The sequence below is a fragment of the Anolis sagrei genome, chromosome 6, assembly GCF_037176765.1.
Source record: "Anolis sagrei isolate rAnoSag1 chromosome 6, rAnoSag1.mat, whole genome shotgun sequence".
In the NCBI taxonomy this organism is placed as follows: Eukaryota; Metazoa; Chordata; class Lepidosauria; order Squamata; family Dactyloidae; genus Anolis; species Anolis sagrei.
This window is the reverse complement of record NC_090026.1, coordinates 111733279-111758737: the sequence shown is the minus strand read 5'-3', so window position 1 is coordinate 111758737 and position 25459 is coordinate 111733279. Positions and strand designations below refer to the sequence as shown.

General features: G+C 40.0%; 1 protein-coding gene across 4 annotated transcripts in view; it reads right to left on the bottom strand.

The window, feature by feature from the left end:
* Positions 1–25459, bottom strand: part of SVIL (supervillin) — a 125240-nt gene that overhangs the window by 20622 nt on the left and 79159 nt on the right. For 3 of the 4 annotated variants that reach the window (XM_067470347.1, XM_067470348.1, XM_060782485.2), the window contains exons 16-26: positions 22554–22749; positions 18787–18828; positions 15255–15384; positions 10916–10963; positions 10275–10352; positions 7150–7215; positions 4742–4892; positions 2666–2755; positions 2482–2568; positions 2026–2200; positions 1125–1297 (exon numbers count right to left, since the gene is read on the bottom strand). In XM_067470347.1, coding sequence (XP_067326448.1) covers positions 1125–1297; positions 2026–2200; positions 2482–2568; positions 2666–2755; positions 4742–4892; positions 7150–7215; positions 10275–10352; positions 10916–10963; positions 15255–15384; positions 18787–18828; positions 22554–22749 — 1236 coding nt within the window. The remainder of the gene's footprint in view (positions 1–1124; positions 1298–2025; positions 2201–2481; positions 2569–2665; positions 2756–4741; positions 4893–7149; positions 7216–10274; positions 10353–10915; positions 10964–15254; positions 15385–18786; positions 18829–22553; positions 22750–25459) is intronic. The other variant, XM_060782486.2, reaches the window with a different exon arrangement.

Here is a 25459-nt window from a genome sequence, read left to right as displayed (position 1 = left end):
TACATGAATCGACAGTGCCAGGTAATCTGGAATAACCAGATAATCTGGGATCTGATCCTGGGATATAGGGTAGTGTAGATCCAGCCTTAGCCTAAAAGGAAGTAATTCAAGATGCCAAACTTATTTTGGAGGATAGCTTTTGGCACTTTGAATAGCTCAGATGAACATACAGAGCAAACTCACTACCCCACTAACAACAAAGTCATTAGTAGGTTCTGGCCCAGCTTACTTGTCTGAACGTATCTCCTGCTTTGAACCATCGCAAAGTCTAAGATTGATGGGAGAGGCCCTGCTCTTGGTCCCACCATCCTCACAAACGTGACTGGTGGAGACGAGAGATAGGGCCTTCTCAGTGGTGGCCCCTCCCCTGTGGAACTCTCTACCCAGTGATATTAGATTGGCCCCTTCTCTCTTATCCTTTAGAATGAAACTTAAAAAATCTGGCTATTCGAACAGTAGAGGCAGCAATTTAGAATGAGACCCAATTTGTGTGAATGACCATGGACTGACCTGGACTATGATTTCAAACGTGCATGATTTAAACAATGTTTTAGTAACTTAAAAAACTAACAAATTGTTTTAATTGTTTTTATTATTTATTACTCTTGTTGGCATTGAATGAATGCCTGTGGTGAAGCCGCACTGAGTCCCCCTCCAGGGGTGAGAAAAACCGGATACAAATGAGCGAAATAAATAAATAAAATAGGAATATTTGGTGTCTACCTACCCATGCCTAGTGTCTATCCTGTAGCTGCCATATCACTAGGTAATGAGTGAAAAGCCCTTACCTTTGGCTGCATCATTCTGTACATTGTGTAGATAATCTAGTCAGTAGTCTACATGAACTACCTAATTAATTAAATTAAGAAACCTTTCTTAACCTGACTGTATTCCATGTCCTGAAAACTGCTAAGTGACGTTCCCTGTTACATTGGACCCTGGAAACCAAATTGTAGTTTCATCTCTGCCCCCTAAGAAGGTTATGAATGCCACAGCTGGAATTGTTAAGCTTGAATGGACATACTATTTGCCATAAGACTCCTTTATTTCCCAAAACTAAACCATACATCTTGATAATATTGGCTTGTGAGCAGCAATAGTCAGTCCTGGGACATAAAACTTACTTTTTTCAACTTTCATCCGTTTTGACTCCATAAAGGCCACATTTAGCCTTTGCTCTGTATACTCATGAAGGATGTCTTCCCTTGCTGCAAGCAATTTTAAGGGGTTCCTGGAAGCCTGAGCTCTGCGCATGGGCCTGACTGCACGCTTGTGCTCTGCTACTGAGGAAATTAACCTAAGAAGCAAGAGATTTCCACTTGTTAATCTTAGCTTCATCATTATACCACTAAAGGTTGATGACATGGAGCATTTTTTAAAGGATATATCATGCAACCAGCCTTTAAATCTGAATGTACAAACCAAGATGACTATTTCCTCCCGAGGGCTATCTTTCAACTCACTGATGTGCTGAATATTTATTACTATAGTGATAACAGGCTTTTAAATGAAAATATTTCAGTTCATAGCAATGTTTAATATTGGAACAGTTGGGAGCTATACAGTCCAACGACATCTGAAGAGATGCTTCATTATATGAGATTGTTGTATTTTAGTAAAATCATTCATTAGCCTTATATTTTTGAAGTGGGATAGTATGAAGAATGTATCTACTGCTGTTAAAGTATGGCTGTGTCAAGAGGCATTGGATTTTGCTTTGGCGCCCTTGAAGAGATGGACCACCCAAAGATATGTCACCATAGATCAGTGGTTCTCAACCTATGGGTCCCCAGGTGTTTTGGCCTACATCTCTCAGAAAGCCAGTTTACCAGCTATTAGGATTTCTGGAAACTGAAGGCCAAATTAGCAGATATTATGCATCTGATGTAGGCCAAAGTCTCCAGGAGACTTTTGGCGGAATAATGTTTCATAGGAGGAAAGAAGGGACTATCTCAAAAGTCATAAGGCATCCACTACAGACTCCAATACAGTATTGTGAAAAGGTATGAAAATTGAAGTTCTTACTTTGGTGCATCAGGATCAAATATGGCATCAAAGTCCTCATCTAACTCCAAAGGCAACGAAGAAGTGGGGTAATTCACACGGTAAAATTTGGAGAACGTTTCATCATCATCTAACTTCATCACTTCTTTCACAGATTTTCCTGTGACTGTCAGAACAGTTTCTTGCATTCCACCAACTACAAGAAGGGTGAAAAAATGGAAGAAAAGGGAAAAAAATGTGGAAGCACCTTTAAGACGAACGTTTATATTTTAGCATGAGCTTTCATGACTCTAAACCCACCACCAGTCAATGAATTCATTTCAATTCTAGAACTGAACAATACTTTATTATTGAGTGTTGAATTATTGGTATATAATTCATAAACTGTAATCAGTAAAACAAAATTTAATGGCTGAACTAGTAACAAAAGCAAGAGTGTAAATGAACTCCAGACGGCTTTCTAGAAACATTGCATACCTTTGCTATTCAGCCTTCCCAAGAAAGTCTCCAGTTTGTCCAACTTCATGTCTGATTCTAACTGCATATCTGGCCTAGCTTCAATTTCTAAACAAAATAAGAATGAAAGCTGTCATTCCAATTCAAGGAATGAGGAATAAAAGCCATGTTTCTCACCTGGATCTAACAATTCTTAATGGCTTACCTTCCAGGGGTTTTGAAATGGGTGTTGTTGATTTCAATCTGTTGCAGAAAGGGGATGCCACTGGTGTGATGGCAGTAGGTGAAGCTAAGCCTACAAAATAAAAATTGCAGTTTCACATTAGACAATGCATCCTTCAACTACTAGAATATTGACATGTTTAAACATTTCACCTGCAACCCCCCTCCCTCTCGTTATACCAAATTAAACTACTTCATTTAAGACTCTACTACATAGAGATGGTAACATTAAGGGCAGTTGGAAAGGCGGAAGACTGCATTCCAGGTGAATAGGCTCAATCAGAGAAGCAACAGCTCTGAGTCTGCAAGACCTGAGCAGGATTGTTGAGGATAGGTCAACTTGGATGTCTCTCATTCACAGGGTGGCCATAAGTTGGTAAACATGAAGGAGGTTAACAACTAGAGCAATGGAGCATTTCAGGGAATTACAAATTAACAAAAACAAGCACCAACTGCTGCTCTGGGACCAGAGTGAAGAGTGGGGCCAGGAAGACAGTTCCACCTTGTCTCCTGCACTCTGCTAATAATATAATATAATATAATATAATATAATATAATATAATATAATATAATATAATATAATATAATATATTGTATATACATATAATATTGATAATATTGTAATGTAATACAATATAATACTAATAAACATGATATTATAATTATATATATTATATTACATGTAATATTACTAATAATATTACAGTATAATGGTACAGTACAATATAGTAATATATAATACTAATATTGTGCTATGGTAATAATATAATACATTATATTTACATATTACTTGTAAGCCAATAATGAGAAATGCTGGGATAATGTGGTTGCTGTGTGTGCCTTCAAATCATGCCTGATTTACACCAATGCTAAGGTGAATCTTAAGAGTTTTCTTGGCGGGATCTGTTAGTGGGAATTTGCCTTGGCCTTCCTCTGAGGCTGAGAAAGTGTTACTTGTCCAGAGGGAACGTGTTACTTGTCCAGAGTTACTCAGGGGTTTCCATAACCAATGCTCAAACCACAATATCATGCTGGTTCCCAAGCTGGGGGATGCAATTCAACAATGTCTGGATCAGTGTTTCTCAACCTTTTTTTTTTTTAACCAGGGACCACTCTCGAACATTAGTACCAAAAGGGTTACGAATCAGTTTTTGGTCAACTTTAGATTTGGCTTGGTTATTTGGGGTGCTGATTCATAAAATTGCATTGGATAGACTACATCAGCTCTAGTTTCTGCTACAGAATATATGCCATCCAATAGCTGCCATCTGCCCACCCACAGAAAACCATATTTAATGATCTAGAGCTGATGTGGTAGTAATAATCTTTCATGGGTAGTCAGCCTCTCTCCTCCGACATCCCTGTTGCCTAAGAGGGTTTCGTGAGACCAATCACTCTCATTGCCATGATTTTTGAGGCAACGGTGTAGTAATGGTGAGGCTGCAAACAGTATTTTTGTTCTTGCAGACCACTGGTGGTCCATGGACCACTGGTTGGGAACCACTAATCTAGAGTGTCAGATGATTCCCCACACTCCTTATCTGTACTGATGTGGTCTTCACTTCCAGACAGTTTCAATGCTCTAAATAGAACTATCCATATTTTTAAATGTACAGCAAGAATAAGATGAAAGGTACAGATCGAAACAGATTAAGGCATTTCCTAATGCCAGTAAGATGCACATTAGTTGGATACCTAAGCAAGAAGCAATCAGAACACAGGTTGATTGCTCAGATCTAACATACACAAACATTGTTTGCTATTTACAATCCAGTTGTGTACATGGAGAAGCTAAACATACGGTTGTGTACATGGAGAAGCTAAATATACTGCCAGCTTCAGAATACAAACAGTTTGCTACTGCTGTTGCTGCATTGTCCTCCTGGGCTTTTAGTATAATTGGAATGGCTCAGCAACAAAGAATGGAGGAGGAAATGAAAATGAGCAGCTTCCATAGATTAAAGTAATTGAATGTTCCTCAGCAAATCCTGCCACGCTTGCCTTGTTTCAGCACGAAAAACTAATAAAAAGACAGGTAAAGGATGGATAATTTACTGACCCTTCTTTACCATTCTGCCGGCCACAGTGAACTGCGTGGAGTCATTTGCTGCTCCTTTCCCCTTGGCCTTCCAAGCTTCTTCCCGAACGCTGATCAGTTGCTTTCTTTCTTCAATTGTCATTTGACTTTCACCACCATCCGACACTCGCTGCTTTTCCAAAGAGAAAGAAATGGCAATGAACAGCCAGTCTGAGCATGCAAAAAAAAATATGAGACACAATAACCCAGCCAACAGTGGGCATTCTGCATCCTCTAAATGTGTTATATCTTCCAATCTCTCTATTTTCCTTTTTTTTTTTTTTTTTGCTAACAAGGATGTTAAACAAAGATAGCATTTTCCCATGATGTATCTTTGCTCTTTTGGTTCCTGATTAATCCTTTGCCTGTCCAACTTTTTCATCTGCTTTAAAAATGTCCTAGTTTCCAGTGCCCCTCTTCCTCAGCATACTTCAATAGCTACAAACGGAGTTCAAACTACAGAAGTAGTTTGCTGTCAATTATCTTGGTGAGGGAAGTGAAATCTTGGCCTAGCTTTTCTTCTTCTTCATTAATGACTTTTGACCTCTTGAATACACTCTGACGTTGCTTGGCCACACATCTCCTTGTTCACATCTGCAAATTGTTGTGGGGTTACTTTATGCAGCGTTTTGTAGTACTTTGTTGGCAGTACAACATTGTGGGTATGATGCTACTTTGTTACCAATCTAGATGTTTCTTTCATATGTTTCCAATATATAAGAATGCTCAGCAAACGCTGCTGATGGGAAGAAGAAAAAACTAGACCTATGTGTTTTTAAACTTTAATATTCACAGGAAATGCAAAATCTATGCCACAAAAAAAGTAAAGGTAATTTTTTCCCCCTGACATTAAGTCCAGTGATGTCCAACTCTGTGGGGTGGCGCTCATCACCATTTCTAAGCCGAAGAGCAGGTGTTGTCCACAGACACCTCCTAGGTTATGTGGCCGGCATGACTGCATGGAATGCCGTTACATTCCCACCAGAGCAGTACCTATTGATCTACTCACATTTGCATGTTTTTGAACTGCTAGGTTGGCAGAAGCTGGGGCTAAAAGCAGGAGCTCACGCCACTCCCCAGATTTGAACTGGAGACCTTTTGGTCAGCAAGTTCAGCAGCTCAGCAGTTTAACCCACTGTGCCACCGGGAGCCACATAGTCATATTAAATACTTTTTAAATAGGTGATCAACAGTCCGTGGATTCAATCTCGCTATGAAAGCTCTTGGCTAGAATGGATAGAGATGCAAAGTGCTTATGACGTTGGCCCATTTAGATATAACACTGTTTAAAAAATAGCAAGGAATAAATGTAAAATGAACAATGTTTCACTTCCAGGCCTGTTTTTCTAAGTACTAGACATTTGCTCTTACAACTATTTTAATGGATGGCTTGAAGGAATCACAGAAAATATTAGTGTATGAATATATCACTAATGAAATCCAGAGGAAAAGTAACTGCCACAGAGATATGCTTGCCATTGCAAGAAGAGCAAATTTCCAAGAGCTTACGTAAATATCAAACATTAAGTACATTTTTATCACTAGGCCAGTAAAAAATGGCTATGGGCTATTAATTCAGAAGACAGTATGCCTATAGTATGCATGGTTGTAAAGATCTCAGATGAATTTCAGGATTCATTTTCATTTAAACAAACCACGACAGCACAATATATCACATAACCATACAGGTTGAAATGTATCCCAAAGTAATCTAGACTATTTTGCCTTCAGGCCATGTTATACAAACACTGGTTATTCCCAAAATATTCATTCACTATGCCTCTTTTTTCAATCAATTCCTTGGAAGGGATGAGGAATGAGTTTTATTCCTGCATTTCAGAAAACACTGCTAGACTGGTTCACCACCAGAAGAATCCAGCAAGGAATCTCAGATTCAGAACTGAAGCAAAAGGTGGGAAAACACTAAAGAAGGCAACCCTACCCAATGGTATTTGCTTTAAGTTTTGTAAGCCATAAATAAATTAAAAAGGTGGTGGTGGTAGTGGTGAGCACCAGGGGGAAAAGTGAACCAGCACAAGCCACTTAATTTCTCAATTTATAAAGTGTGGTGACAAGATTGCATACCTGAGTTACAGAGCAAAAGGACAAAAGAGAAAACTTGAAAGAAGGTAGAAGAGTGCATGCAAAGTTAATGGAAAGATACAGAACAAAAGTGAGAATATATTTATGTCTGCAGTGACACTTTTAATATACATATACTTCTTATAAGGTGGCATTTGCATACAATTACAGTTCTCTAAGTGCCACTTTTCTACATGATGACAAATCTCATGCAGTTGTCAGTGAAATTCACTGTTTTAGCAATGAGTTTCAAAGCTGAGTTTCATCCAATTCCTTGCTAAACTAAAGAAACAGGCAGATCATTTCACCTTCCATCTCCAGGGGTGACGCTCAAAGGCCAAAGGGCTTGGCTTTCTCAAACTAGAATTACTGACCTTAAGGAAAAAGAAATGGAAGTATCAGAAAGAGGGGTAAGGCAGAGGAGCAGGAAGAGATCAGAAATAGGAAGCAATCATCTCTCCGCTTCCTAGCTGAATACAAGCAAAACAAAAGACGACCAGCCTAGACTTAGAACATCAGGAGTGGATGTGAAATAGCCTTCCTAGAATACTGCTACTCCTCCTCCAAAGCAGTGAAAAATATAGCCTATGATATGTAGACACTGGTGTAAAAGTTTGTTTCAGCAGTGAAATCTCTTTATTTTAAATGTGCAATTTCCCTTGGATCTACTTGTTTTTAAAGCAGGGCTGAGGAGACCTCAAGCTTACAGAAACAATGTAATTTGATGTTGGTTTTTTTTGCTGAAAATCCAAGGTTCTTCCTGTTTGGCCAAATGAAAAACAGTGTCTTAAGACTCAGAGAACAAAGTACTTATGGCCATATGTTCAACCTAGGAATCTGAACTAAATGCTCATAGTTTTCTCACCCATAACATTTTCCTATCTGTCTATCCTTCTCCCTCCCATCTCCATTATAAGAGCTTCAGAATTTTAAGAATGGCTGTTTTTCCCCATGTTTTCCCTTTTATGTCATTTTTTTTGTACTGTCAGTCTAAGGGCAATAACTATTTCTTGTTATCAAGTTTGATATATGAATGAGGGACCTCCAGGACATAATGACACCAACAGTCCTGACCAGGTACAGCAAACAGAAGTCAGTTGTAACTTCCCTGACTGTATCTATCAGTCTGCAATGTGGTCTTCCTTTTTTCCTGCTGCATCTCACTTCACCAAACATGTATTTTCTAATTTGCCATGTCTTCTCATAATATGGCCAAAATATGATAGTATCCGTTTTGTGATTTGGCTTCTAGAGATAATTCACCAAGGATTACATTGCCTCAGACAATTTAAACTTTAAAGTAGAGAATGAAAACATTTGAAATAGTTCAAGATTTTTCATATCTTGGTTCAATCATTAATCAGAGAGGAAAGCATGGCATTCAGGAAATGAGAAGACTAGGACTAGGAAGGGCAGCTATGAAGGAATCAGACAAGATCCTAAAGTGTAAAGACATATAACCAAATGCTAAATTTAAGATGGGTACTCCCCATTTTTATGTATGGTATGGTTATGAAAGCTGGACAAAGAAAAAAGCTTAGGAAGAAAATCACCTCATTTGAGATATATTGCTAAAGAATTCTGCAGTTATAGTGAACCGCCAAAAAGACACACGTATGGGTCCTAGAGCAATTCAAGCCTGATCTCTTCCTGAAAGCCAAGATGAGAAACCTGTGGTTGTTGTACTCTGGACATATCATGTGACCGCATGACTCACCAGAAAAGATGAAAATATATGGTAAAGTGAAGGGCAGTAGGAAGAGGAAGATCTCATTTCAGATGATAGGATCAGTCAAGGAAACCATGGCCCTGAGTCTGCAAGATCTGAGTGGGGTTGTTGAGGACAGGGTGACTTAGAGGTCTCCCATTCATAAGTCAACGTTGACTTATTTAACAACAAATCATAACAAAGTTAACAACGAATAATCTGAAAAGAGGTTTAAAATGGCTTAAATAAGTAAATCACATGTACATTTCATGGGCTTCTCTCCTTGTCCCCAGTGTCATAAAAGGATGGGGGAAATACAGCAAGATAGACCAATTGGTACATAGCGAAAAATCAAAACACTGCCAATCCACCTGTGCAAATAGATACCCCTTTCTTTAAATCAGTGGTTCCCAACCTGTGGTCCGTGGACCACCAGTGGTCCACAAGAATGAAAATATGGTCTGCGGCCTCACCATTACATAGTTGTCTCAAAACCATGTGGCAATGAAAGCAACTGGTCTCATGAAACCCTCTTACAGTTCTGAGGCAACGGGGATGTCAGGAGGGGAGATGCTGACTACCCATGGAAGATTAATACTACCACCTGAGCTCCAGATTATTAAATATGGTTTTCTGTGGGGAAGCAGATGGCAACTCTTGGATGGCATATGTTCTGTATTAGAAATTAGAGCTGATGTGGTTTATCCAATGCAATTTTCTGAATCAGCACCCAGATAACCAACTCAAATCAAAAGTTGATAAAAAACAGATTTGTAACCCTTTTGGTACTAATACTGGAAAGTGGTCCCTGTTCAAGTGGTCCTAGGTAAAAAAAAAAAAAAAGCTGGGAACCACTACTTTAAACTAATGACAGAAAGGCCCCAAACTAGGCCAGCATAGAGAGGTTTCTTCTGAAACCCTGCCATCTCTTCCAAGAGCAGAGTTAGGAAGCAGCCTGGGGTAATAACAACATTCCTGGTCTATTACAGAGAAGGCGTTACTCATTCCAAGTAACGTGTTGCAATGTAATGTGCTGAATCCAAGCTTTAGGACTTGTCAACTCTTAGACCTTTTACAAAAGCAACCATTAATGTCTTTAACAATACCCTTTGTGTATAAGCAGAAATGACCAATGTAGGTGGAATCAGCCATTTTAAAATTAAATAATAATATCTGGAACTGAGAATTAGTTAAGTTGACTAATCCAGGTGATATATATATTAACCTGCTTTTAAGAATAAGGGAGCCTGCTAGTTGCACATTACATACTGCTGATTTCTATTTTCAGTGTACCAAAACACAGAACATGAGTTCTTCTTCCAGAGAGGGTGATTGTCTACTTCACCCAATAAAATATAAGAGGTGTGGTATGAGCATTTGAATGTTCATAATACAGATTTGTAGCATATTGCAATTCACAACTGAAAAATGAATCTGAATGATACTCCTGAAAACTACCTTAAATGTCAAACATGAGTAGATTGTTTATATCGATCTTTTGGTTTTTTCCTATGTCATAGGGAAACGCTTAGCAGCCAAAAAATATTTTGCTAGATACATAATGGCATGCCACATTTCTGTATTACTGATTTCCTACTATATATTAAAGAGATGGAAAGACAGAAGTAGAAGGGGATAAAATGGGAAAATATATATATCCTCCACATTAACAAATGCTCAACAAATCATTGCAGGACCTTTTTGGAGTGTGCAAGATTTGCTCACCTGAACAATAGGTACAAAGGGATGAAGTGTATGGGCAGCAGGTAGAGCAGGTGGATAAGTAGAAGCATAGACAGGTTCCTAGATATTGGGGGAGAAGCATACGGGATAATTAGAAAGATGAGGAGATGATGTGCAAGAAAGTAGGGGAAGTAAACCATGATAGTTTTTATGACACCACTTCAAATCTTCTCCCCATATAAAGTATGCTATAATCAGAAAAACATATAGTATGTTTACTGAAGCCATTCCCATGCAACACTTAAAAGAATTAGTGATAAGAAAGTGCTCTGAACAAAGGCAAGCAAGCATTGTGAAGACTACATTCAACAGCAAGACCCATTAGCCACCAAAGCAATGCTTTCAAATGACAATGTATTTTATTCCTTACTAGAACAAAGAATCGCCCATAATCTTAAAGAAGAACAACATACTTTTTTGGTCCACATCTACCAGAATCCCTGCAACCATTGGCTGTGCTAGCTGTGGTGGCATTGCTATGAGTTGCAGACCCTGAAAGTAATATTTGCAAACTATTCTACACCACCTTAAAAAACCCAATTTATAGTTGGATGGGAATGCACCTAGGAAACAAATCATGAGACAACTGCTTAATAGCCTCTATGCATTTTGGTAAGGCTTACCCAAAGCAGTTTAGACATGGCATTATCATCTGCAATTCCTCCTTCTTCCTACAGGTTAAAACAAACAGGAAACATTGCAGAGAGTGACAGAAAGGAGTAGCGGCACAAAGTAGCTTGCATTCCAAGTGCCATTGCCCCGTCTGATTAAAAGTCTCAGTGGGTGCGCTCCACATAAGGAAAGCTTTAAATTCCACAAGCAAAGCAGGTTGCCGTCTAGTGGCTAGATCCATGCTGCATTTGCCAGCCCTGGCTTAAGAATCAGCCCCTTATATAAGAATAGATGCTAGCTCTGGAAGACTCTGCCCTAAGGGGAGCATTTTTAGCCTCTAACAAGGAGTTCCTTGTTAGAATGAAATATATTTCAACCCCTTTCTGCTTGCTTAATGAATCTGGCAGTATGATCTGGAGTTCACTGAATATTCTGGAACTCTAAACTGACTTGGGAGATTATCACACCAATCTCTAAACTGTGTTGGAGGCTCCCTAGAAATGAATAAAAACACTTTTTATCGCGCAACATCATTTTATTCTCGTCACAAATCAAGTTTTGTCTCAAACTTGTATTGAATGAAAATGGGGTTTCTCTCTCTTTTAGCTTCTGAACGGAGCCCCCAGTGGCGCAGTGGGTTAAACCCCTGTGCCGACAGGACTGAAGACCGACAGGTTGCAGGTTTGAATCCGGGGAGAGGCGGATGAGCTCCCTCTATCAGCTCCAGCTCCTCATGCGGGGACATGAGAGAAGCCTCTCACAAGGATGATAAAAACATCAAATCATCCAGGCGTCCCCTGGGCAACGTCCTTGCAGACTGTCAGTTCTCTCACGACTTGCTCCTGACACAACAACAACAACAACAAAAAAGCTTCTGAATAAAAGCTTCTGCTTTCATTCAGCTTTACAAAGTGCATTTTATTGTGGAGTAAGATAAATGTATTTCATAGTGCTGTAGGAAATGATTTCAGGGATTGCACAGCATTGAATATGTTAACTATTGATGTTGTGTAGTTCTTATACAAAAAATTAAGTGGGGGGTACGTATGAAGACAGGTAAAGTATGGATTGGGAGGAGTCATGTCCTGCATTGCAGTAAAGCCAACACACCCAAAGCATGTTCAAAAAGGAATTGTAGTAAGAAGAGGGACTTGACAGACCTGCTACCATCTCAGCCAAGATGGGTTTACCAAAGGAGAACTTGCTGAACGAGACACGTGTGATAATGTCCTAGGAAAGAAGTGTGTGCCTTTCAGTGAAGAGATACTTCACTTAATGAAATAGAGCTGAACTTTTTCTGGTATGATTATGAACATGGGGGGAGAAGAATATGAATGATGGAGAAGATAATATGAAAACCAACTAGGTGTAGTTTCAGTTTCATTCCTATTTAAAGACTTAGATATTATGAATCAAATGCAATTTTCAGCAGAAAGTTCATAAAGCTGATGAGCTCTAAAAGATAATATAAAATACAATATAAAATTATTATTACTAAAAGCAATGTATATTCTGGTCCTGGAATATACAATCACTATGGCTCACATTTCTGGCAACATGAAGTCAATTCCAGTAGGCACAATCCCTTAATGTATGCAAAACATGTCATACTATTTCAAAACGACATAGAAAAAAACTGTAGATATACCATTTGCAACACTTTTCAGATTTAGGTGTATTTAATTGTAAAGTTCATCAACTTTAAAAATACTTTCTGTCTTAAACTATTCATGGAATGTAAAAAAGTACATGTACAAGGGTTGATGCTTTCTATGTTTTTTTGATTGAGAGTTAACCTGCCTGAACTAGTCTGAGGTGTTCTTAATTCCTGGAAAATCAAAGATGTTACCAAGAGGCAAAGTGGCTAATACTCCTCTAAGCGTTTATATACATTCATGTCATTGCCCCAAAGCATTGCAGATGTGCAATCTTCAGAAGGGTCATTAATATTTAGGAGTGTGACAAATCGCTCCTGCAGGTTACACATGAAAGCACATGCAAATCATACAAAGCAAAATCAGCCACAGGCTCCAGCATCACGTAACAACATGCAGTGGAGGATGCTTCTCAACAGCATACACAATTTTCATGAAAGCAAGATGGCCAGCCCGAGTGTTGCTCTTCTCTGAACAATTGTTCTGAACAATTCCCAACATGAAACATCTGTACATCATCAGGGCAGGATCCAGATTTAGCTGTCAATGCAGTTTTCATCAGTATTAAAAATAACTGAGTCATTTATACACTATGAAAGATGCCAGACTGCATGTATTGAATAAAAGCCTTTGAGAAATCAAATGTTTCTGTTTCAAAATAAAGCCAAAATGTTTTCCCACACAAGATGTTTGGGTGAAACCACATTTTTTGGAATGTAAAACCAGTTGGAAGTGGAATAATTGCAATGAAATGGCATTCCACTTGAAACACCTTGTATTTTATGACACATTGAGAAGTCGAGAACAGACATCTACTTGATCACACAGGCTACCCCACTATGGAGAAACAGGTCTGAGCTTCTGTCTGCATGTATGACTCATGATGGAAGATGTTGGGGCTCATGATGGATTGTCATCCAACACCAGTCAAAACAACCCCAACATCTTTCATCATGAGTATAGAACAGGCATGGGCAAGCCCAGGCCTGGGGGCTGGTTGCAGCCCCTTGGGCTCTTTTCTCAGGTCCTCCTGTCTCTCACCATTCTATCCTTCCTTCCTTCTCTTTCCTCCCTTCCTACCTTCTTTCCCCCTCCCCTTTCTCCCCCTCCCTTCTTCCTTTCCTTCCACCTTTTCATCCCCCCTTCCTTCCCTCTTTCTTCCCTCCTTCTCTCTCTTTCTCCTTCCTTCTTCCCTTCCTTCCCTTTTGTCTTTCCTTCTTTCTTTCCTCCCTCCCTCCCTCCCCTTCCACCCTTCTCTTTCTCCTTTTCTTCCTACTTTGTCCTTCCTCCTTTCCTCTTGGGGGATTATTAGCTGGGAGAAGAGAAGGTAGAGAGGGAACGTGAGAACCATGTTTCAAGATTTAAAGGGGTGTCCCATTGAGGAGGACAGAGGGGGAAAACTGACTTTCTGCTGCTCTAGAGTGCAAGGTACAAGGGAGCAATGGGTTCAAATGGAAAAAAGATTCAACTGAAAAGATTAGGAAAAAATTCCTGAGAGAGCTGTTGGAGAGTGGCATAGGCTGCCTCAGAGTGTAGAGTGGCATAGGCTGCCTCAGAGTGTAGTTCTCTGGAGGCTTTTCTGCAGAGACTGTCTATTCTTAGTGCTTTGGTTATTGCCTTCTTGCATGGCAGGGGTTGAACTGGATGGCCCTTGGGGGTATTTTCAAGCTCTAGGATGCTAGAATTCTATATCAGGAGTAGGCAATATGGGGTGTCATGGATTCACTTTTTTTTCTCCCGTCCACCATCTCATCCTGACCAAGACCAATCCTTTTGAGATCCAAACATTTCCTGTCTTTCCTTCATTTTCGCCCTCCAAAAGAGAAGGGGAGGAAAGGGCAGGGAGGGGACTTGGAGAGACCCCTCCCCTCCTGGCCCACCCATCCCACTCTGGTCTATCATGTGGCCCCCAAGTTAGAAAGCTTACTCATGCCAGGTATAGAATCATGTACAGATATTCTCAATTTGTTCATAATTCTTGCCCAGTTCCTGTGAATTAAGCTTCTGGAGCAATTGTAGTCTCAGAGCACTATTCTAAGTACATGCCAGCTAAAGGTACCATTTTCCAGCAGTTACACAGAGAAGGAACAGATCTGTTTAAGTTTAGAATTTTTAAAAACAAGACTGAGAAGCAATATGTTCCCAAAAGATCAAGTGATTAAAGCATTTTTGTTGGCTAATCATGTGTCTTTTAAGTAATGTAATTACTCAATTAAATTCAAATGGATGTTCATATTGCCAGAATGCTAGTCCAGCTATGTCCTTGGAACAGTGAAGAAAGGAAAAGGTCAAATTACAGCTCACCCAACAAAAGCTACTGTTCTGTTAGAAAGGATGGGCATCTTCAAAATATATTTTCAATGATCCATGATTATATAAATTAACTCAAGTCAACGGAGCTTCAAAATAAGTCCCATATTTTGGGCCCAACCAAACAATGCAGTCCAAAGCAATGTTATTCAGAAGACCAGAAAAGCTTCCTTGCCCAAGTACAAAAATGTCTATGTTAGAAATTCTTGAGGCATAAGGAGATAAAACTGCTGTATTTCACGTTCAGACCTTGATGACTGTGAATGCCATGCTTCAAGTGTGGCTACAATTTCAAAACAGGCACATTTGCAGTACAATTCCAAGCAACTGCAATACTGAAGTGGTTTCAAGTGGAGTACTTTTCCCTCTAAAAGGGCAACTCTACCTTCTTTGTGAACTGCTCCATCTCTTGCAGCGGAGGGCTACGTTCAACAACAGAGACCCGGCCAAACTCCTGCTTTTTGTTCAGCCTGTTTTTCCAGTCTTCTTCACCACTCTTCTTGAGGAGAGCAAGCCTACAAGTGAGGAAGCAGAAAGAACACCAAAACATATCACACTGAATTAGAAGGTACAAGAACATTAAATAATACCTTTCTATACTTTTTTCAAGGGGCTTTGTGTGTGAAGTAACACCAACAAGCTGGTTTCAGGGGGCTCAGTGTTGACACACATGCGTGCAAAAGGTCCCAGTTCCATTCTAGGATGAGTTGGGAGTGTGCCTTATCCAAAACCTTGGAAAGCTGCTACAGTCATATTGACAATATTGAGTTATATAGACCATCTAGCTTGGTAAAAAGCAGCTTCCTATGTTGGGAATGTGTTTTATCTGAAATCCTGGAAAGCTGCTACAATCATAATGACAATATTGAGTTATATAGACCATCTAGCTTGGTAAAAAGCAGCTTCCTATATTCCAAGGAGAATACTACTGAATAGCCAAACCTTGGGCCTCTGGTAAATGTGACATTCCAGAAAACAGGGATGCTGTTTAACATAAATAAAGCTTATAGTTTAGGTAGATATCAAGTACCATATATAGTCATGTAGAAGTCAACCTCATGCATACGTTGAGGACAGTTTTGAAGTGCCAAAATGATGGATCATGATATGACCCATGGATAAGAAGTGGGTTGTTCCTCAGAGAGAGAAAAGCACAAATGCCACTTCCTGGTCACTACTGCCATTTTTCCACACAAAAAGGCCAGAATTGGTGGCATGGCAGAGAAAGTAGAGAGGATCAGTGCTCCTTTTAGTTTTTTTCTGGGATCGACTAAGATCCCGCATTTTGTCACTGTACTCAGAGAAGGGAATTATTCCTTTTTGGTAAGAGTTAAGAAATAGTAGTTTCACTGACCCATGGATGTTTACCCAGATTTTTTAGGTTGATTGTTTTGGTCAAAAACTCCAGACTTTCACATAAGTGTATAAGGGTATGTGAAACACTGCCCTCAAAGAAAATAACATGGAAATTGGAAAAAGGGATACTCATTTTATGCACCTCAAAACCAACAATTGAACGATCTTGAATCATTCTTTAAAATTGTGCAGATTTTTTCATTCTTCCAGTAAGACACTTTATTTTGTCTAGCAGAAAATGAAACAGCGGATAGAGAAGTCACAGCACCTTTAGCTATAAAACTGAATTTGAGGTAGATGGGTCAACTAATGCAGAGAAGCCAGACAAAGCCCATAAGCAGCTATTTGTGTTCAGAGAAGCGGTGGTGAGCTGCCTTCAAAGCAGCTGGTGACCTTTGTTGACCAAGCCAAGTGGAGAGAGAGCAAGCTGCAAGAAATGATAAGTGACCAGTGCTCCTGCTGAACAGGAACTGCTAATTGTAATCAGCTGAAGCAACTCATAGGAAGTCAACAGAAAGACAGCCTTGTTATTGTTCCTGAACAAAATGGAAATAGTCTATTGCCACATTGCATTATGCAGCTATATCAGTTCCCTATAACTTTAACTGCCATGGGTCCATCCTAAAGATTTCTTCAATTTGTAGTTTGGCAAGGTAACTAGAATTCTCTGTAAGAAGGCCCTAGAGTTGCAAGTGCTTCACCAAACTATAAATTCCATGATTCTGTAGTGTTATCATGTCAGTAAAAGTGAAGTAGCGCAGATGTGTTATTGTGTGCCTTCCAAATAATGGCAACCATGAGGCAAACCTATTATAGGGTTTTCTTTGCAATCTTTGTTTAGAGAGTTAGCTTTTGCCTTACTCTGAAGTTGAGAGTATATGGGTTTCCATGGCTGAGTAGGGTATTGAATCCTGGTTTCCAGTGTCATGGTTCTATGCTCAAACCATTACGATATGTTGGCTCTAGACAGTACAAATATACCAAGCTTTTAAAATCCTGTTGTAGCATGGCACCACCATATCTTTCAAATCTAATGAGGTAGATAATTAATTATTAAGTATATTGCCCAGTTCAGGAAATCCACTCAAACTCTTTGGACTGAGAAGATTTGGGGAAAGCAAAGACAGAGAAGAGAACAAAACAGAGACACTGGGTAAAGGACAGACAGACAGTGAATCACAGAAAGTATGGAGCAGAGAGCAGCCACCGCCATTTGCCCTCACAGAGCCAAGCCTGAAACCTACACCAGTGATTGTTGCATGTTTGAAAGGCTTTGAACACTCACCTGTGCCTAATTCAGTAACTGAATTCCATCCTGCTTCAATCCCCTCTTATTCTGTTGCTTTAGAGACTTACACCCATCTTCTGCTCGATTTCTCCCCCATGAAAAATATCCTACTTCTTGTCCTTTACCCATTCTAATAGATTTCCTGCAGGTTGTTATTTCTTCTTCCTTTTAGGAAATGGGCAGTTTGTTACATTGGAGGCACCAGACACTGGGTTGTTTGACACTGTGAAGTTATAGTACTGTGATTCCACTTTACATGCCATGGCTGCATCCAATGTAATCCTAGGTAGGGGAATTTAGAAGCCTTAGCTCTAGTCCCTCACTAAACTGTGCATCCCAAAGTATGAGAGGATGTTGCTATAAAAAGTGGAATATTGTGTAATAGGAAACAGTGCCCTATTTGGAGGTCCTATCAGTCTTCAAAGCTGACTGAACCAGGACCCCATAATTTCCTTGATTGAATGGTACTGATAGTACAATTTCTGTGCCTTGTTTATGGCAAGCAAAGTGTTGGTGATCAGTTTTGGAAACCTGTCCTTGGAAGATTTCCTAGAACACCAAAGGGTTTTTCACGCTACACAATTATACCACTAAGATCCCACTTCAACTGCTATCAAATCCTCAGTTTTGGAGTTCAAAGAGGCTCTCTGACTGAGAATCCTACAAACCCCTCCCTAAACTGCAAACCCGAGTGTGCTACATAACAGAACCATGGCAATTAAAGTGGTATATTGCATGGTGTGAAAGGAGCGCTGGGATTAGAGTTTTATATCTGGTGGAATGACTGAGTTGCCCAGGAACCATGGTTTTTTTGTTTTGTTTTGCAGTTCCCTGGTCCCTTTGTTTATAATGCAAAGTTGTTAAGTATTTGAAGATCATATAGACTACAGTGGTCAATTAATATTTCAAGGAGAAGCACTCTGTACTTGCACAGGTGCACAGTGGTACCCTGTTTTAAAACTAAGGGAGTGATCAGAGTGTGGTTTTCTAGCACTATGTTCATCTTAATTTCACTTGTCTAACTCTCTTTCAAGATCTGCCTCTATTCCACACAGCCATTTATTAACCAAATGGTGTACTTGCTCTCCCCGAGGGCAAGCAGGTGTGTTTCCATCCCTTTCTATTCCATTAGTTATTATGCCTCCCACCCCACATGCTAGTTTCCACTTAGGGGAGTTAATCTGGGGACCAGGGAATGCCCTGCTGCTTAGCTATTGCCTCTCCTCATCTTTCCAGCCACATTTTCCCTCCTCCTAGAATCGACCAGTCTCACCAATCTTTATCAGTAGCCTTTGCACCCATTCTGTCAGAATTCCTGCAAAAATAAATAAATAAACAAAAAATCCCCAAGCTTTAGTCATTTTGAACACAATAATAGTAAGCTATTGGTTGCAATAATTAAATATGCACTACTTAAAAGTAAGTCTTAGTGTGCCTGTTTTGTTTTGTGTCAATCTCTAAGCCCATGGAGGCAATGTTATACACAGCTGCTTCTGCAGAATAGCAGCTGAAAATGTGCCCACACACAATGTTAGCTTTAGTTTCTCCTAGTTCTAAAATGGGAATGTGAAGTAGGAGACACAGGCATACTATATTTCTTTGAATCTTGAGATACACTTTTTTTCTCTTATAAACAACTATAAGAATGAAGAACGCCCTAGAATCATGGGTGTTGTATGTTTTTATGTTGGTGATATTCAAATTAGTGTGCATCTTACAATTGAAGGTGTCTTAGAATCAAAGAAATGTGGTATTTTTTCTGTCTCTCAAATTGCAAAACATACAAGAATCACCTGCAATGGAAGCAGTGGCTGAACTTTTATTTCATTATCCCCATTTCTAATTTTCAAAATATGAGAACTTTGCTCAAAGCTTTTGTACTTTTTGTATTACAACTCCCACAGGGGATTGTGGGAGATTCTGAGCCCTAGAATTAAAAAAAAAACTTCCACTTCTTTATTTGGTTAGCTTTGTTTAACACAGCCGGCAATGTATGTGTGGTATTGGAATCTTTTATACTGAGCTCATTTCAGTCTTGGAGACAGTGACTGGCTTTATATGCTGTGTCACCATTTGGGCCTCCCTTCGCTTGGGAGATACTGAGATTCTAGTTCAGGAATGTGCAAACCTTTTTGCCTTTGGGGTGCATTGTTGACCTGACCAAGACAGCTGGGCCGGGAGGGAGAGAGTCTGTGAGAAGGTGGGGCCAGGAGGGGGTGGGGCAGGTGGGTCATCCTCAGGTTGTCCTCCAGGCATAAGGATGGGGCTGCTAGCCCCATCCTTATGTCGGGAGGAAAATGAAACATGTGGCAACTGCCCTGGGGGAGTTTGCGGGATTCTCCTCCTCGATCCTTCTCCCCCAATCTTTGGGCTATCTTCTCAGCATGATGCTGGGAGGAGGGCAAGACAGGAGACAGCTGAGAGTGCTCCGGAGGGCTCTTAGCTGCTGCGTGCCTTCCTTGGGTCATCCTCTCGACATAAGGATGGGGCCACTTGCGCCGTCCTTATGCTGGGAGGTAGTTGAGACATGCTGTGGCTCAGAGCACTCCAGAGGGCTCTCAGCTTCTGTGTGCCTTCCTCCCCTGTCCTTTCTGCATAAGGATGTGGAGGGCCACCGTGTCCTTAAGATGAGAAGACAGGGAAAATTAGGAGGGCCTGAGGTAAGTGCCCAGGGGACTGCATCCGCCCCCCAGGCCTTAGTTTGCTCCAGCCTGTTCGAGTTAAAATGCAAACATGCTGCCCCTGCATTTGGGAATTCACAGCAGAGACAGCGGCGGCATCATGGCTCAGGCTGCCAATGATCTTGGTTGTCCTATCTTGAATATACTAGTGGCAAAGAAGAATGCTTTAAAAGTAAGAGGAACTGAGAGCTCACCTAGCTTTAGCAGAAGAAGATATTGCTCCAGTTCATACAAATGCATGGAGTACACCCTTAATGCCTCTCACTTCTCAATCTCAAAATAAAATAATTTTTTCTGTTCAAGAGTTTTGTTTAATTGTTTTGTCTCTTCTGAACTGTTTAGAGCCCCTGCTGAAAATAAACCTAAGTATATGTGTAGTGCAGTTTGAATATATTCTTCTACATATATCTTCATTGCCTTCCTTTGTTATTTGTTTAATCTGCATCCTGTTTTCCTTTCCAAAAAGGATGGCCAAAATGACAAGCAAAATGACACAAAAGACATACATCATTGCCAAGACACTTAAACAAAATTATTATGTGACCGTAAAAATATTACAACAGACTAACATTTGGTTCAAGACCTTAAAGAACATTAAAGAGGATACTAAACATAAATACATACAAAGAAATAGGATGATAAAATCCCATAAGTATGTACAAATCTACATACTTATACATTCAGTCAATGCGGGCAATGTTTTAAAATTGTTCTAACACAGGAAGCCCTTCTCTCTAGATCAGATTAACCTATTTTATGTTAGATTATAGAGGGTAGATTATTTTGGGAAACAAACTTGACTTTTGGATTCAGTTACTCTGTACACATGTCAAGAATAGTGTGAAACTGTCCTAATAGTGCTATTCCAATAGTGAGGTTTGACCGTAGTATTTACTTTACAAATGCCTTAAATTATGTGGATTTGGAGCACCCAGTGGCACAATGGGTTAAATCCTTGTGCTGGCAGGACTACTGACCAAAAGGTCAGTGGTTCAAATCCAGGGAGCAGGGTGAGCATCTATCTGTCAGCTCCAGGTTCGCACGTGGGGAAATGAGAGAAGCCTCCCATAAGGATGGTAAAACATTCGGGCATCCCCTGGGCAACGTCCTTGCACATGGCCAATTCTCTCACACCAGAAAGGGCTTGTAGTTTCTCAAGTCGCTCCTGGCATGGAAAAAATGTGGAATTGTGTAATTCTCCATCTTCACATGGCAAACACTGCAAAGGGGAATCCTAATGCTACTGTTGTCTCTGGAGTAGGAAAGTTTGCTCTGCTCTCTTTTGTGTATACATGAACTTACTTCAACGGTCTCCGAGAAATATTTTTTGTGGCAGAATAACATTGGCCACCACCATTATCTCATTTTCTACTTTTCTAGTTCCTCCCACAGGTGGGTGGGTCACATACCACTACACAGAAGACCTTTTGTGCTGAGCACATGAAACATTGGCATTTCCTTGGTATTTTGGAAATGACACTGCAGTATGTCTCTAACATGAAATGCATTGGTATCTAGTCCTGATTCAGAGCTCCACACACAAATATTACTTGCTTGGTATAAATACACAGAAATTATAGTCTGTGGAATATATTAGCTATACCCTGGGGAATATATTATTTCAAGCCAATCTTTACTTAATGCTATATAATCTTTATGAACATGATTGATATACTTTTATCACTTCCATGCAACCTTTAAACACACAAGTTATGAATGTCTTGGACACGACACTTCTTAGTGTGTGGACATTATCCACAATAGGAGCCATGGTGGTGAAATGGATTAAACCCTTGTGTCGGCTGAACTGCTGACTTTAAGGTCGACAGTTCGAATCCACAAGACAGGGTAAGCTCCCATCTGTCAGTTCCAGTTTCCCATGCGGAGACATGAGAGAAACCTCCCTCAGGATGGTAAAACATCCAGGCATCCCCTGGACAACGTCCCTGTAGACAGCCAATTCTCTCACACCAGAAGCAACTTGCAGTTTCTCAAGTCGCTTCTGACACAATAAAAAATATCCATAATACAACTTATAAAATGTATATAATACCATACTTCTAGCAAGCAACTCTTTGATGACTTCTTCTGAAGCTCTGACTTAATAACAGATCTAACAGAAGAATAGATCTAATAAGTGAATTTCAGACTACATCTTGAGCATGGTTTACCAAATTTCCAAGTGCACTTTTCCTTGAAATTTTCATTTTGACCTTTGTTTTCACATGAAGCATTCTTATTTTCAATTGTCGACAAGTTTATAATTTTTGAAAGTACCGATTAAGAAATTCCACAACATGACAAACATTACTGTAAGATGAGAGGAAACCCCGCATTTCAAGAAGAAGGGTGTGTTTACCTTTCTTTAATTGACATTGTTTTGCTGGATGCGTCAAGGGTGTCTTCCGTTATTTCAGCTTTGCTCTCCCTGGAGTTCTGTTTCTCCTCCAAGAGCTCAGAGGTTTCCTGCTGCCTACAGGATACCACAGCCGCAGACTGAGAAAAGCTCTTTGTTGCTGCTGTTCCCACAAGTTCCGAAATTGGTGCATCATGCTCTGGGGTGAGGGAGGAGGAATTCAGAATAAGTGCTTAATGGCTTAAAGCAAAACAAATAAAAATAAATCTCATGTCATTCAAACCAACAGACAACTTTTTGTTTCTGGCATAAATTCTTATAAGCTGTACTTATGCGGTGGCGCAGTGGGTTAAAGCCCTGTGCCGGCAGGACTGAAGACTGACAGGTCACAGTTTCGAATCCGGGGAGAGGCGGATGAGCTCCCTCTATCAGCTCCAGCTCCTCATGCGGGGACATGAGAGAAGCCTCCCACAAGGATGATAAAACATCAAATATCATCCGGGCGTCCCCTGGGCAACATCCTTGCAGACGGCCAATTCTCTCACAACAGGACGCTCCTGACACAACAACAACAACAACAACAAAAAACCCAAAAAAACCAAAAAAAAAACCCCAGTTCCAAACACAGTGTTTATCAGTTGAAGTTGGATGCTGGTTTTCTACTGCTCTGAACTGGACCAATGAATCCAAATTACAAGGTTTTTTTTGGCGTGTCAAGAGCGATGCTCCTGTTGTGAGAGAATTTTACAAGTAAGAAGATGGTGATTAAACATGATAAAGAATTAATGGAAGATGATGGACTCTCTTTCAGTGGATGTTTAAAATAAAGGTTAGATAGCCACTTCCCAGAGTGCTTTAGTGCCATAAGTGGGGAGTTTGGCTAAAATGAGGTCTCTTTCTGATCTGTGATTCCACAATATTATTCTTTATTTCACAAAATCTATAGCATTGTAAAAGCTAGTATCCTGTGGCTTGCTAAGTGATTCAATTACGCAGCCCAATCAAAAAAAGTATTGGTGTCTTGGTTTTTAGGCCTGTTTCCTGGGGTTGTTTGCTGATTCAGAAAATCGCATTGGATAGATGCATTAGCTCTAATTTCTTAGATATGGTTATCATGATGAAAACTGGGATATGGTATATGTTGCGTATCTCAAAAACTAGAGGTGATAGGGGAAAACTGGTGTCATTTTTGGAATCAGCAGGGCAAATATATCCAGAAACATGTTGAACCTTTGAGGCACCAAAATGTATGTTGGCCAGTGAGAAGTTTACAGCACCTCTAATCTTTTTAATGAGTTGATATCTGATGGTGTATTTCTTATCATTTCCAAGATATCAGAACTTAACAGGGCATGTATGAGAGTGTACACACAAACACCCAAATGGGTGCTGAAATAAAACATAATCTGCTCCTTTAATTTAAGAGTTTTTTCTGAAGATCAATGTGCTCACAGAGGGTATAGTATTGAAGTCCATTATGTCAACTGAGCACTGTTGTGTCATATCAATAGAACCACCACCCTGGGATGTGATCGAATATCTTTTGGAGGTTTTTTAAATAGAGGGTGGATAACAATCTGTCAAGAGTGCACTGATTATGTATTCCTTCACAGCAGAATGGGATAAGACAGGTTGGCCATTGTAGTCTCTTCCAACTCTACAAGTCTATGGAAGAAGTGAGCATCTTTATCTTACCCTCCCATCCCACAGAGGCCCTATCCATCCAAGCAAAATGCACAGACCACATTATGTCTGCATAGGCCCCTGTCAACTGCACATCCAGCACTGGACATGCCTCTATGGCAGTGGTTCTCAACATGTGGGTCCCCAGATGTTTTGGCCTTCAACTACCAGAAATACTAACAGCTGGTAAACTGGCTGGGATTTCTGGGAGTTGTAGGCCAAAACACCTGGAGAGCCACAAGTTGAGAACCACTGCTCTATGGGATCCGAATAACATAATAACAGGCACTATAGTGAATGAAGGAAGGAAGAGAACTTTAAGGTAGATGAAGTGAGGCAGAGATCACATGAAGAAAATCAGAGACAGATCAACTCGGGATACCAACATATGGTCAGTGGAATCAGGTGATCTTGGAGAGCTAATCTCATACACACAACCTATCTATCCATCTGTAAAGGTGTGCTTTACAAACACCTTTCCAAGTGGCTTTAGGCCACTTGTAACAAGATGGATATTGTGAGCTTCCAGATAATATCTATGCCTGCTGTACTTTCTATATGGTTTGTTTACCTTGTGGCCTGCCACTTGTGTCTTCTGGTCTCCTTGTGAAAAAGGCAGGACTCTCCCAGAATAGGAGATTGCAGCCATTCACCCAAACCATACTAGCTGTATTTGCACGTCTTAATTTCACACACTGTTATTATTTTAGGGAAAGTCTAGAAAGAAGATGCCTCAAGAAAATAGGAATAACTAGAGACGATCTTCCCTGTGCAATATTGTATAGAGCAGTGCAAGTGATGCCTAAACTTTGTTGGTAAGTTTTAAAAGGCTTTCAAAAACAAATCTTTACAAATTTTTTTTTAAATGGCCTTGTATTTACACTTCCAACAGTTCTCAAGGAGGAAGAAAGTCTAACTTGATTGGAGAACTTGCTTTGCTTGACCACATTCTCCACCACAGAATGGAACAAGGAGAGCCAACCAGGCCTGTGTGTAAGCAGAGTCTAATCTTTACTTAAAGTAACACATCAAAATGTTTGTGAATGCAAATCAATTTAAGGACCATTTGGAACAGACTGAAGCAGTTAATCTCAATCACGAGGAGTATCTAAAAAAAAATAGATACTACACTGCTTGTTTACGAGCGGGCTCTTCTGCTACATGTACGGAAAAAAAATCTGCTGCTCAATTTCATTTTTTCTAAAAACAAACGAACCTTGTTGTTT